The sequence below is a fragment of the Pipra filicauda genome, unplaced genomic scaffold (genome assembly GCF_003945595.2).
Source record: "Pipra filicauda isolate LSUMZ 115617 unplaced genomic scaffold, ASM394559v2 scaffold1_size10287979_pilon, whole genome shotgun sequence".
NCBI lineage: Eukaryota > Metazoa > Chordata > Aves > Passeriformes > Pipridae > Pipra > Pipra filicauda.
In genome coordinates, this window is record NW_024104310.1 from 2,766,718 (window position 1) to 2,780,409 (window position 13,692).

General features: G+C 42.5%; 1 protein-coding gene across 6 annotated transcripts in view; it reads left to right on the plus strand.

The window, feature by feature from the left end:
- Window positions 1–13,692, plus strand: part of EPC1 (enhancer of polycomb homolog 1) — a 64,790-nt gene that overhangs the window by 14,274 nt on the left and 36,824 nt on the right. For 2 of the 6 annotated variants that reach the window (XM_027717412.2, XM_027717411.2), the window contains exon 1: window positions 1,639–2,074. The exons of 1 other annotated variant lie outside the window; for it this stretch is intronic. In XM_027717412.2, coding sequence (XP_027573213.1) covers window positions 1,922–2,074 — 153 coding nt within the window. In that variant the 5' untranslated portion in view covers window positions 1,639–1,921. Of the gene's footprint in view, window positions 1–1,636; window positions 2,075–13,692 lie in introns of those variants that run through there. 3 more of the 6 variants (XM_027717410.2, XM_039380653.1, XM_027717413.2) reach the window with 3 other exon arrangements.

Consider the following 13,692-nt stretch of genomic DNA (forward strand, 5'->3'; position numbering starts at 1 on the left):
AAACAAAACCCAAACCTTCCTAAAAAAACCAAGTCTCATTCTCCTTAGCAGCTGTCTTCCACTGCATTACCCATTTGCAAAACAGAGAGAATTTCTGGTCCCAGAGAGGTTATGAAGCCAAGCTGCTTGCAAGTTAAACAGTTTGGGAGACCTGCACGGAAGACACATGCAAATAGTTGGCTTGAAACTGCTGCTAACAACTGCATGTAGTAATATTTCATCCAGTGTCTAGTAGTTGCTCAAGGTTCAGGATGGTATTATTATTATTATTATTAAAGAGGTGATGAGATTAAAAAATGGCTTTTGTTTCTATTACAGAGATCAGATTTCCAAAATTGCTAAGCAAACTTAGGTTTCCCTAAATTTTTTTTGTTATATCTATGTCCTATTTCTTAAAGTTCTATTTCCCAGGAGTAGTATGGGATAAAGAACAAGTTCTGTCTACCAATTCTCATATATCAGTACAAAACTACAGTATGTTGCTTTAAAAGTGGAGGGGCACTTGAATTCAATCAAAACACAACTTTCTCACATTTTAAAATGGAAATAAGCATAACTTCAAGAAGGTGGGGTTTACTTTAGAACTGGAATTATCTAGTGCAAGAACATAACATAGATGAGCAGGTGGATTGTTCCTTAACTCGGCGGCTCCAGCCCCGGCCTGGCGGGAGCGGAGTTTGACGTTCCCGGGGCTGCGCTGGGATGCCCTGGGGCGGCACGTGCAGGCAGCGCTTGGACCAGGGAGACTCTGCCTTCCTATCCCCTGCATATCGCCGGGTAACGCATCAATTTAATCGACTCACTGGGATGTAAACGAGCTTCCCTAATGAGACATGCTCAGATGAGTTCTACCCTTTGCCTAGGGTGAGCTCGCTTGAGCGGGTCACTGGTAATAAATGCACGCAAGGGTTAAACCAGTTCGCGTGTCTGCGCTGCGCTACCGGACCAAGTTTCTGAAAGCCTCAAAGAAAAGCGTTGGGGATGCGGTTGTGGGGGCGCCCGGTTCTTACGGTTCTTCCTCGTTTTCGGGGAGCTGCTCGTGTTTCTCTTACATGTAGCGCGAATGCGAACTCGGTTCGGCGGTGGGGGGACGGAGCGAGCCCGGGTGCGGGTGAGGGGCCGCGGGTGCGGGGCCGGTCCCTGGGGCGGGGGCGCTCCCCGGGCGGCCCCGCGCTCGGATCCCGCCTCAGCGCGACCGGGTCGGGGCGAGTTCAGCGCCCGGCGCCGCTGTCCTGCGGTCCGGCCCCCGAGCGGCCGGAAAGGTCGAGGTCGGCAATTCCCCGCCTCTCTCGCCCAGGTTTCCCGGAGCTGTCAGGGTCAGGCGCGGCTGTCGGGGACGCTGCCCCCAGTGTGGAGGATTTGGGGCCGCCCAAACCTCCTCGCCGCGGCAGGAGCGGAGCGCGGCTCCCCGGCACGGCTCGGCGAGCGGAGCGGTGCCGCACGCTGATTAAAGCCCCGCTTTACTCCCGGCTGCGCCCCCGATCCCGTTGCCCCGCTGCCGCTCCGATCCCCGCCGCGTTCCTGCTCCCGTTCCGGCCGCTCGGAGCCCGCCGCGCTCCCGCGCCGCCGTGCCCGCGCGGCGCGCGCTCCCCCCGGGCGGCGCCGTGCCCGCGCCTTGCGCGATGCAGTGTGGGAATGGCTGTGGCGCTGGGGTTGGCTGAAAGAGGCGGCCAGTCGAGGTTTAATGTCCGCCATGTTGGCCGTGGCGTATTGAGCGGAACCGGAGCGGCGGAGGAGCGGAGCCAGCGCCCAGCCCAGCCGCGCCAGCCGGCGCCGCCGGGCCCCGTGTCGGAGTGCGCCCCGCCCCGCCGGGGGAGCCCCGGTCCCTCCATGAGATCGCTCGGCGGGGTCCGGCTCTCAGCTCGGAGCGCTCTTGCTGTCGCCCCCCCCTTCCCAGCCGGAGCCGCCATCGCCGCCTAACATGAGCAAACTGTCGTTCCGGGCCCGGGCGCTGGACGCGTCCAAGCCGCTGCCCGTCTTCCGCTGCGAGGACCTGCCTGACTTGGCCGAATATGCCTCCATTAACCGGGCCGTGCCGCAGATGCCCACGGGCATGGAGAAGGAAGAGGAGTCGGTACGTGAGACCCCCCCCCCCTCGGCCGGGTCCCACCATCCCCCCCGCACCCGGGCCCCCACCTTCGCCTCTGCGCAAGCACAAAATGGCCGCCATCTTCTCCCCACTCTCCCCGCCCGCCGGGAGGGGGGGGGACACCCTGGGCGGGAAGGCGCCGATCCCGGGGGCCCCTCACCGCGTCCTCCCCCGGGGCTCCCTCACAGCCCCCTCGCCCGCCACGCGCGACCCGCGGCCGCCGGCGGCCCCTCGGCGGGGGCCCGAAAGGCACAAAGGGGGTCACGTGACCGCGCGGGGCGGCCGCCATTTTGTGTGTCGGTCCCTGGGCCGGGCCTGGTGCGGCAGCCGCGAGGCGCAGACGGGGCCCGGCGGCGGCGCCGTGCCCGCGCGGCCCCGCCGGGGGGCGCTGCCGAGCCGGACGGGGCCGCGGGGGGCGCGCGGCGGCGGGAGCGCGCGCGGGCCCGGCCGGCCTCAGGGGAGCGGGACCTTCCTCCCCTGCCCAGAGATGGGGAGCGGATGGGGTTCCGCTTGGGTTTACTTGAAAACCCTAGAAGCACCTTCAGACGTACTTAGAGGTCTGTAAGGTGTAAGTAAAATTGTGATGGTTCCTCCGAAAGTCGGTTCTGAAGCACGACTGAGAGTGAGGAAATCCGTGTTGGGAGGCTAAAAGTCTGTCGTTTCCCGCTCGATTTTGCTGTCTCAGTGGAGGGTGAAACTTAAACCTTTTTGAACTTCGGGATCGTTTAATCATTTGCTCAGCACTTTCCAAGATAGGTGAAACAATCACTAGCTGTTACTGCTGAAGATAAAACACTCGGTAGCGGTTGTTGTTGAAGACCCCGGCTCTGAAGTGTGTTGTTACTTTCAGTGTTTATAAATCTTTAGTTATTTCCTTAGTATAATCAGTTTTCCCCGTCTGTGTATTAAGCACAGCAAATAGGGGAGAACTGTAGAAATAGTTACATAAGCAGGTTTTGAAATTTGGTGCTAAGAACAAAGGTGATAGTTTCATAGTCCTGAGTTTTTCTAGTTGTCTGACTTTCCTTGTCTGTTAAAGGTGGCAGCTCTGAAGTTTCTGTTTGAGTTACCTTTATTTTAAGAGAGGTATCATCTTTAAGTGGAGTTTTCTGTCTGTGGCAGTACTACTGTAAGTTAACTGAGTCTGAGTTTTTGTGAAATGTCTTCAGGCAGAGTGATTTCTAGAGAGTAATACTCTTCATGCTGTTGTCCATTCAGTAACTGCTCTCTGAGGCTTTTTGAACATAATTCAGTATTTCCAAGTCTTGTGCAAGTCATAAGTTGCTTTAAACATCCACTAAAATGTACATTGTGAAGTGTGGTGATTTTGTTTTTTGTGTTTTCGTATTTGTTTTTAATTGGTAGGTTGGTGTTTTTTATGGTTTTGTTTTGATGGTGTTTATTTTTGTAGAGGTGCTCAAAACTTTAGCATTGTATCCATTGAGGAATAGGTAGCAGTGCTTAGAATGCTTGTATTTCTTTTTGACACAATAGATATGTTCTGAATTGAAACCCGAAGATTCTGAATATAAGAGAAAGCACCCTTAGTTTCCTCTTGTACCAGAATTTTAAGTTTTGTTGTTTGCTGTGATGCTTGCTGAGTTTATTTCTCAGTTCAAGTGAGCGAGTGGGCATTTATTTATGTAGAAATGTCAGATTGCTGTCTTTTACTGCTTGCCTGGCAGTTACAAGTTTTCAGACTAGAAAATTACATGGGCTGTCTGTATAGTCTCCCTAAACCTAGAGAGATATGTCCTAGCTAAGGAAAAGTAGTAATGGGAAAGGGAAAGATATTAAACATTATTATAAGGTTTGTTTTTGTGGTTAATGCGATGCTTTTGTTTCCTAAATCTAGCTTCGAGGGTTAAATTTCAGAGCAGTAGGCGTAAGTAGACACTTTCCTTAGTTAAAGTTTGCTCATGCCTGTATTTGAATATGCACACAAGCACACACCCCCAAGAGAAATTAGTTTGCCATCAGTAGACACGGGTGTCTTTCTGAATCCCTTTCGAATCTTATGTGAAATAGTTGATATTAAACTCTTCCTCCTTCGTGTTTCTGCAAACTTGCTAAATTTCCTTCCTTCCCTCTTGTTGCCCTAAAAAGCTTTCTCTTCAGTTTTATGTTGGTGTTGACAAAAGAGAGACACAATTTTATGACTTAAGTCACGGCAAACCTCACAGGTTTAATACTCTTGTGTTCTGTTTCCCAAACTTTATGCCATGCAGGATTTAGGAAGGTTAGTAGTTGTTTGTGTTATGTAGCAGCTGAAAACCTGAGTTGGAGGATTTTTTTTCCTAATACGAAAATGATAGATGTTTTGTATTACAAACAGATGGCAAAGTATCCGTAAGAGTCTGGAGGAGAGGGCGGCTTCCACTAGTGTGAACAAGCATTTATAACTTTTTATAAATAGAATTCTAGCAGTGCTTTGAGTTTTGCATAAATGTAATTTTAAATGAACACATATTTGGAGCTAAGAGCTCTCCTCTTGACTAAATAACTTTCCCTAGGGAAAAATGCAATCAAAGAGATTTAATATTCAAGCATCAAGTCACAAGATATTTAAATGACTAATTACTGTTTTGATGCACAAAAAAGAATCTTATTTTGCTTCCCTTTCATCTTATCTTTCTCCCATCCTGTTCCTACAAAGAATAAATAGGGAGAATAGCGCATCTTCACTGTTACAATTGAAAACTTCAGTTGAGCGGTGATGTTCTGTAAGAGTCTTCTGAAGGAAAAACAATGTTGCTAAGTTGACTTGAGTTCTGAAATACCCAGCTGATACGAGGGATATAATAACTCTTAAAGAAGTGACAACTAAGGGCCTTAAAGTGATTAACAAGTAGACTGTGCTTTGCTTCAACCATGGCTTCAGGTAATGATTTTGTGTGGAGGTAGAAGACTAGTAAAAAGCTCTTTGGCAACACACACAGTGGTACTGGAAGTTACCGTCTGATCCTGTGTTCTTACAGTTGGTTTAGCTCTCAGGTTTTTGAGGTAAACACGTTTGTGGCTGTTGCTAAGTCTGTTGCTAAATCTAAGAAACTAAAAAGTATCAGGAGACATATGCATGTCAAAAAACCCAAATCCTTCAAAATGTAATGACATTTGTTATGTAACACTGAACATCTCCTGTATTGTCTAAAAATCCTGGTTTTGAGCAAAACGCATCTTAAAAGCTGTAATTTTGAGAACCAGACAATAGACCGCTGTTAATAGTAATTTAATGCTAGGAAGTCAATTTAATTGATAACTGCCTGAATAAACAAGTAGGTGGATTGGATTTGTTTATCCTTTATAAAGGACTTTTTAAAAGGTGTTAATCTGTGTAGCCTGTGGTTTTCTGTTTTTGAGGGGGATGTTGCTTTTTCTTTAACTGGAAATTCAGATTCTAGACTGAAAGGAGAACAGCTGGAAAAGCAGAGCAGAGGTAAATTTAGTTAAGTGGGATAAAAACTGAAAAAATAAGACAGTCTGAAGCTTTTTGAATGTGCTCATTAACTTATGTTTTGGATACAAAGTGTGCATAGGCATCCTAGATTTGACGGCCTCCAACCAAACTAAGGGAAACTACGTTTGTTTTCCTTGCATCCTTTTGAAAGGAAAGGAGATAAGACACACTCTGCATCCTCAGCCTCTAGATTTGTATACAAAGAAATAAAAATGTAGGAGAGGGTTGAGACTTCGTAGATAAGTAAAAATGGAAAATAACTGAATATAGTTGGGTGGGTTTTTTGTTGGGGCTTTTTTTTCAGGTTTTGTTTTTTTTTTAAGAGAGTTAAAGGAACAAAGCCATTTGTTTGAAGCACCTCATGTCAGCATTATAAGGCATATTTAAAATGTTGGGAAGTTAGAACTTCTCAGTTGAAGCAGTGCCTCAGCAAAGGTTAGTGTGTGAGCAGAGATACTTTTAATTAAGTCCCATAGTATGTATCAGAGGTATTAATTATCTAATAGGAAAATATGTCTGTGTTGATGACATTTCCACAGTTATGTGGGTATGGGAATTATCATGACTTTGAGGAGTTTTTTGGTTTTTTCTAGAGTGAGTTTGTTATCCTGATGTAGATGCCGATGGTACCATGGTCTGCTAAGGTTTTGGATGTTAGTTTGGGTTTTTGTCTTGTGCATGTTCAAGTTTGTATAGGTTAGATGCATTTTTCCCCTCGGGTAAACTTTTTAAAATCCCATTGTCTCTGACCTTGGTGTTGAGGCAGGGGAGAGAGTCCTGTCGTTTTATTGAATTATTCTTAACTCCCTCTTCTGACTAAGATCCTGGTCTGATGGTGAATCGTTGCCCTCACCTTAACACTGAAGTGGCTGCTTGCTTGTCCTATTACATTTCTGCCAGAGTGATTTCAGAGTTTAAAATTCGAGCTTACTTTCTATTTTTAGGTAGTGTTGCTGGTCACAGAAAGAAGGATTAAGCACCCAAAGTTCAAAATTATAATTGCACAGAATGAATCTGTTCATTCAGTTCTTACTGTTTTTCTTTGTAAATGTGTCATGGTGTAACTGGCAGGTTGCACAGCAGGTGGAATTAAGTCTATCTGTGTAATTATCGTCTGGTTACTGTCATACTCTGTTACCTGGTGTTTGAGCAAACCCTTGAAATAGTTTAAACTGTGCTTTTGATCTCTTTAAATCTGCAGTTGTATTATCTTCCCTGCCCTGCCTTTGGGGATGCTTAAGAAAAACGTACTTGATAAAATTTCATTATTAGACATAATTTTTTTCCCCCTTCAGTATGACCTGTCAATATTTCCTAATGCTATAGAAAATCTGGTGAAGATAAGCTAATGTTCGTTCAAATGCTTCAGAAGACTTTAAACACATTCTCTAATAGGATGTGTCTTAATTTAGTGAAGCACTACTTGGTAAATTTTCATTTACCCAGTTTGGGCAGCCTCAAGGATCACATCTCTCCATAGAACTGCCTTGGGCACTGCTGCCAGAGATCCCTTCCAAGCAATATCTGCCCAGAAAAATATGCCTTTCTCCTCCCAAATCCATATTGGAGGTGTTGGCAGGCTACCATATCCAGGTTCTCTTGCTGCTGAAACAGCTGCTTTTAACCCATCAAGGGAAAAAGCTGGTAAGAAATGTACAAAAAGGCACCCATGTTACCATCTAAGCTCTGATGAATTTAAAAATGTATAAAATGTGTAGCTGAGGTGTAGCGAGTCAGTGTATGAACAGTCTTAACTTACATATGAAAATTTAACTAAAGGTTCTATAGGTTTTTTTTATTACATTCTTGCCAGCATAAGAAACTGCATTCTGTGAGTGCTTCCATAAAAGTGTGTGTTTCTAATTCAACAACTGTGTATGTGGTGTCTTAAATACTCTTAAAATAACCACTCCCTTGCTGATGCATGATTCACAGTTATTGGGTATTCTGGAATCTTGTAGGGGCAATCGGAATCACATGAATGTAAAATCATAGCAGGGACTGTAACTGAATCAGTAGTTTCAAGTCTGGATTTTATTTTTTTTCTTTTATGTAGTATCAGAAAACTCGCTATGAAGTTTTTTGCTTACTAACAGAAGAGAATCTTTGCCCCCTTCCCCAATTGTAGTAGTCCTGAAATCCTACAATAGAGCAACTGAATTCCTTTAGTGGTCTCTTCTTAGAAGTCAACAACTGAAACACTAAAATATTTTGAAGCAAATGGGGAGAGTAGAGACACCCCTTTTCACATATTCTTTGATTCAGGAGTCCTATAAACTGGAAGAGTATTGCTTCCTGTCTGTGTCGTGTCCCCCTTTGTCCAGCTTTTCTGCTCACTCATAGCAGGAAGCATTAATTTTATATACCAGTCTAATCTTTTTTTTTTGTGCTCAACTTTAAATACACTTCACTTGTAGATTAGATTTCCAAGAACCTACGTGTTTGATAATTTGATAGGTGGGGAACAGGGAAACAAGGGCTTGTTGCTATTTTGTCTAAAGCAACAGTCTACAGACACCTCAGTTCATAATTGGAAGAGATTTTTCTGTGAGCTGATATAATGACCTGAACTTTACCTTTTAGTATGGTGTTGAGCTTAGTTGCTTACCTCAGATATCCCTGTGGGGAAAATACTTAGAGAATTTTGAGAGAAAAAGTGTGACAGCTTATGACGACTGGGGCCAAATTGCAAGTGTAAGAAAACTCTCATACCATGTCAAAATATTCAAGTGATGAAAAGTGTTTGCTTCATTTTCCCTTTCTCTCTCTCTGTGCCCAGGTCCCAACTATTTAGTGATAGTGACAGCTTCCTGGATATTCCATCTTCAGTTACACTAAAGCTTTCTGTTCTGCTCTCTTTAGTGTTGGAAGTTACTCTGTGCACACGAACATTCATGCAAGTTAGGAAATCTGGCTGATGGGAAGGAGTAGCTTCTGTGGTGAACAATTTATGCACCACCTTCAGCTACCTGAAGAAGTTGTTAATTCTGTGATGTGAAACCCACCTGTGCCAGCAGTGTTTTCCTTTAAAGTGAGAGGGATGATGGTGGCACAGAATTCTGTTACAGATCAGTGCCATTTATTTGAGGCTGGAATGAGATTGCCTGTTCCAGTTAGAAATCAGAAGCAGCAAAATCTGCTGGTTCATCTGGGAACAAGAAGTATAGATTATGCCTTTGGGATTTGACAATGTCCTAGAAGATAGCAGTTCTGTGTAGAAGTTTAGGAATTATGATAGATGTCCTGTTGTTATGCTGTAGAGAAGGTGGGCACTAATTTGTGAGCAGGGGACTGCTATTAAAGTGGTTTGATAAGGTGATGTTAGTGTTCTGTACATGCTGTCAGTTGACCATGTAATAGTGATGAAGATCTGTACACCATGCTCTAAAGTAATGCTGAAACTACTGAAGCTCTCAGAAAATAGCAGGAGTTGGTTAGCTATGTCAGAGGCTTCTCCAGGAGGTTCAAATTCTGTTTTGAAATTGTGGAGGATATGAATTAGCAAACTTTAGTTTGTTTATTGTCTATAACATTTAATATTGAAAGAGATTTTTCTATTTGAAAGCAGAATAATTAGGACACTTTAAGTAATCTTAGTGGCATGAAACTGTGTCAGGGAATGTTTAAGCTGACTAGCAAAGAGAGTGGTTGGGCACTGGAACAGGGTCCCCACAGAAGTGGTCACAGCTCCAAGCCTGTCTTGAGTTAAGGAAGCCTTTGGACAACGCTCTCAGGCACATGGTGTGATTCTTGGGGTTGTCCTGTGCAGAGCTACTAGTTGGACTTGCTGATCCCTTCCAACTCAGAACATTCTGTGATTCTGTTCTCTAAGTTATAATGTATACAGCAGCAATTTATTCCATCAAAGAAAGCTATATGTGGACTGCTCTTAAGGAATCATTTGAGCATACATACTCAAATTATTTTTGTCCTGTTCTTGACTTCCCAATAATTGCACATGGGGAAGATATGGAACAGCAGTGGCTTTCTGCATAGCAGAGTTCACTGGAGACCAATTGTCCATGTTCAGACTTGAGGTGAAAAAGATTAGACTTACTTAGTACTCATTTACTTAAAAATCTGTCTCAAATTGTTTACACTAAGCTGGGGAAAGGGGGAAAGACACCCACAAATACAACTTTGTTAGCAGTATTCTTAATAGCACAAGAAGTAATGGAACTGGCAGGGGTTTGGAGTTGAAGCAGAGGAGCTGTAAGTCATTTTAGAGCCAGACTTGTATGGAAAGGCTTTACCTCCTGGGAATTTTCACAGCTGGTCTTAAGGAGGATCCCCATAAAGTTGTCTTCCTGACTGCTTTGCAGCTTTGATATATAATGTATTTCAGCAAATGATTGGGTATTAATTGTATGCAGAAGAATATTAGTAACATTATTAATGGGAAGGGGCAATAGTTCATAACCTTACTGTTCAAGAATCATGGTGATATGTCCTTGGTTTTCTTCCAATTTTAATAGCTAACATTCTGTATTTATTCCAGTAAGGTTTTAGTTGTTCGTAGGAACCTGACTAATATTAATTTGTCTCAGGTAGGAAAAATGTGCATCGTAGCAAGCCCTTAAATCTGCCAATGCTTTCGCTAAGTAGACCACTTTGATTGTAGCTCACCACAGGTGATTGTGCCCTGATTATATGATCATATCCCTCAAAAATACATATGCAGTTATTTATCAATTTGTAGAGAGTATTTGGTCTGAGTTTTGAATACCTGTAAGTTAATACATTATTTTTTCAAGTTTTTGTTTTAAAGGAACAAGTACCTGTATATGTGCAGGAATCTACTCTGCTAGAGCAGAACATTCCAATTTGCAGGCCATATAGGTATATGTAATAAGTTACTTGTTCTTTTTACACATTGCACTTGTAAGAGGGAAAACCAGCTTTAATGTCAAGGAACACATCAAATGGCATCAGGCAGAAAATGCTGGCTGCTGCTCTTGTGTCTGTGTATATACTCTTCCTGTTTAGTGAGTACGCTCTGCTCTCCCTTCCACCAGTCCATGTGTATTTCTGTGTATTTAGCTTTATGTGCTGTTCTGGGAGGATCTTTCCGGTTAATCAGATATGTGAAGGTGAATTGAATGAATTGAGGATGCAATAAAACTTTGAAAACTTTCTGGTCTGTCATTTTCTTCAAGCACAGGTAGGTAGCTCGAGTGAGAGAGGAAACGATCCTCTTAAAGCTTAAGTACCACTCTTAAAGATTTGTTTCCTTTATATTTAATCAGGAATTACAAAATTATTGCTTTTTGAATTGGAAGCTTTCAAGAGGGTGTTGTTGGAAAGGATTGCTTTCCAATATCCGTTTGAGTTCATACCTTTATATCAATTTCAAGACTTCAAGGTTGTTCCAAGTCATAAATAGAAATCAGTTAGAGATCTTGAAGCCTTCCTGGAACACTTACAAAGCTTACATTCGAGGAGAGAGATTTGTAGTAAAGGCTACCCTATGCACACATTTAATGCTACTGTCTGTTTTTTGTTATGATTTGAAGCACTGTAGTGTTCAGGATTTTCATTGGTCAGATGTTCAATGCAAAGCGTGACTGCTGGGAAGGTGTTAGCATGCAAAGAGGAATTCTGCATCGGCTTTTTTTTTTTTTCCCCAGATTTCCCTTTTCAAAACTCAAGGATTTTGTGTCAGGCTGTGTTGTTATGAAAGTGTAATGATTGTGCATTAATGATGCAGAACTTCTTTAGGAAGGTGAAGAAGGGTGCATGTTGCTTTTCTAAACTCTTGATCTGCAGTTAGGCTCACTGAAAATGCTTTTCTTGGCATAGGCGTGGAAGCACTTTATATGACTTGATTTTTTTTTTTTTAACTCTTTTTTCTATTATCATTCCTCATGTTAATCTGTCTACATAGTATGGAACATATTTCCTTCCAGGCGTTTTGCAGGATTTAATTATTTGAAATGTCCCATTTTTGCGTGTTTCTAAATTCTCTAATTTTGTTCTTCTTCTTAAGTTTCTTTGATCACTGGTGATAAAATTGGATTCCTGACTTCCCTTGTGCTTTTATGTTTTTCCTTGAGAAATGCAGCTTTTAAATGCGTGGTAAAGTCTCCACCCCTCCACCCCCAGTTCTGTATTAGTATTTCAGCAGGATATGTCCTGTGTGCCTTTTTGATATTTGATTTTTCTCATTACTTAAAATACAAGAAAGAGAATTCTGAAAAGAGTGGCAGAAAATGGTTTCAGGGAGAAGATTGTGCAGTGTTGTGATATGACAAGATTGACAATTCACTAACCTAGATATGATACATCTCATAAAAGAGCTGAATTTAAGACAACAGGGGGGTTTTATTGGGAAGTTTAGGAGTAAGGCTACAGGTAAGAGCCAGCATGGGTTTGGGTCCTGCGGAATGTTTTGTGTTTTGTACGGACTCCTTTAAGCAGGTTACTTGTACAAAAGTGTTGCAGCATTTGGATACTTAGGGATGCATTTATGCACTCTAGTGTGTTTCTCGACGAGTTTTTTTTTTACTGTCATGTTTTCTTTGCCAAACATGATGACCTTGTTTGCCCTTCTCTTGCTATTTATCTTGTCTAGTTAGAAGAAAGTTGTTATTAATATTAGTGCACTTGCTCTGTTTTCTGATGATGATGCTGTGGTCTCAAAGTAGGCCAAATAGTAAATGAGACTGCTCAAATATTAGGATTAAAGGTAGTTTAATACTCACAGTCCCTCTTGGGGACTAACTTCATAGTTAGAACTTTAGGTCAATAGGCAAGACTTTATTTTCTTAGTGTATGTGTGAGGGGAAGGAACTTGAGCTACCAAACCTGGAGGAAAACAGGTTCCCTTTTTTTGTCAGTAATATAAGGTGTATTTTGTGAGAAGGAAATGTGAGTGGGAAATCTGTGAAAGATGCGTATTTACAAAGCACTTCTGCCTAACAAATCCTTAACAGGGCTGTAGGATAAGAGTGATTAACAGAACTTTGTTGCATGCTCATGCTTTCAACCTTCCTCTGAAAGAGAGGTATTTCCTCTGAGGTATTTTATCCTGCATAGGTGTTTAGAAATGAGCTTAATGGTAGCTAAATATTGAAAACAAATTTTACATGTCTTGGACTGGAACCAAAAGCAGTGAGGTTTGTTGTAGTTAAACCCTTACATCCGGCCTGTTTTTCCATGGCATCTGTACTTCACTACAGAAGGACCTTGTGCTGGTAGATGGTAGTTGTGAAATGTTTTCTTTGAGGGCTTCAGGTGGTTGGAACATGGGCTACAGAATGTCCTAGAAATAAAGACAAAACTTAGCATTAAGTACTGGAAGAAAGTACTGGTGAGTAAAGAGAAGCTCTAAAGGGCTTCAATTACGTTTCTATTGCTGAGGAAAGAAACATCTACTAGCTATAATTTTTTAAGTGTTGATGACATGGGTATGTTGTGGAACAAGTCCCATCAGAAAGTAACAGTTTTGTTATTGTATGGCAGGATAGCATGAAGTTCCAAAGACATCCAGAAGCAATTCATTGATATTTCTATTGGTAAACAAGAGCCTATAAAAAACTCAAACTTATGAAACCAAGTCCTCAATCTCTTCATTAGTGATTCATTTCAGCCAGTAAAAAAGGTCCGGGTGCGTGATTTAGTAACCTGATTATTTTTAAATGCTGAATTCAGAGGTTTGCTTAACTCAGTAATTGGAAAAATTAAAGTAGTGAGGTATATGAAATTTAAATTGTAATTTCCCTGGTATAATTTTCTGGAAAATGATAGTTTGAATGTTTTCCAGTGTTAATGTTCTCATGAATATTATTGTCCTGTCTCTCAGTAGAGGAAGTTTGACCTCTTACTTGACCGGTACTCTAGAGAACACTGTATAAGAAGCGGTTTTTTAGTTAATAGAGAGAAGGGGAAGATTTAGCAATAATTTTGCTGTAGAGTGTCTTAGCCCAGATTGTTTTGCACTGTGGTCAGGTGTGTATGTAGAGTTCCCTCCCAGGTGTGTATGTAGAGTTTATACTGGCTGGATGTTTGTTTTGGTTTTGTGGTTTATTCCCACCATTAACAGGGAGAGTGAGCGTGCACAGTTAGGCTGTGATGTAATTTCTCATCAGATGATCGTAGGGCTAAGTGCTGGCTGAGAAGTTAACTCTGGGTTGTTTCAATTCTTTGC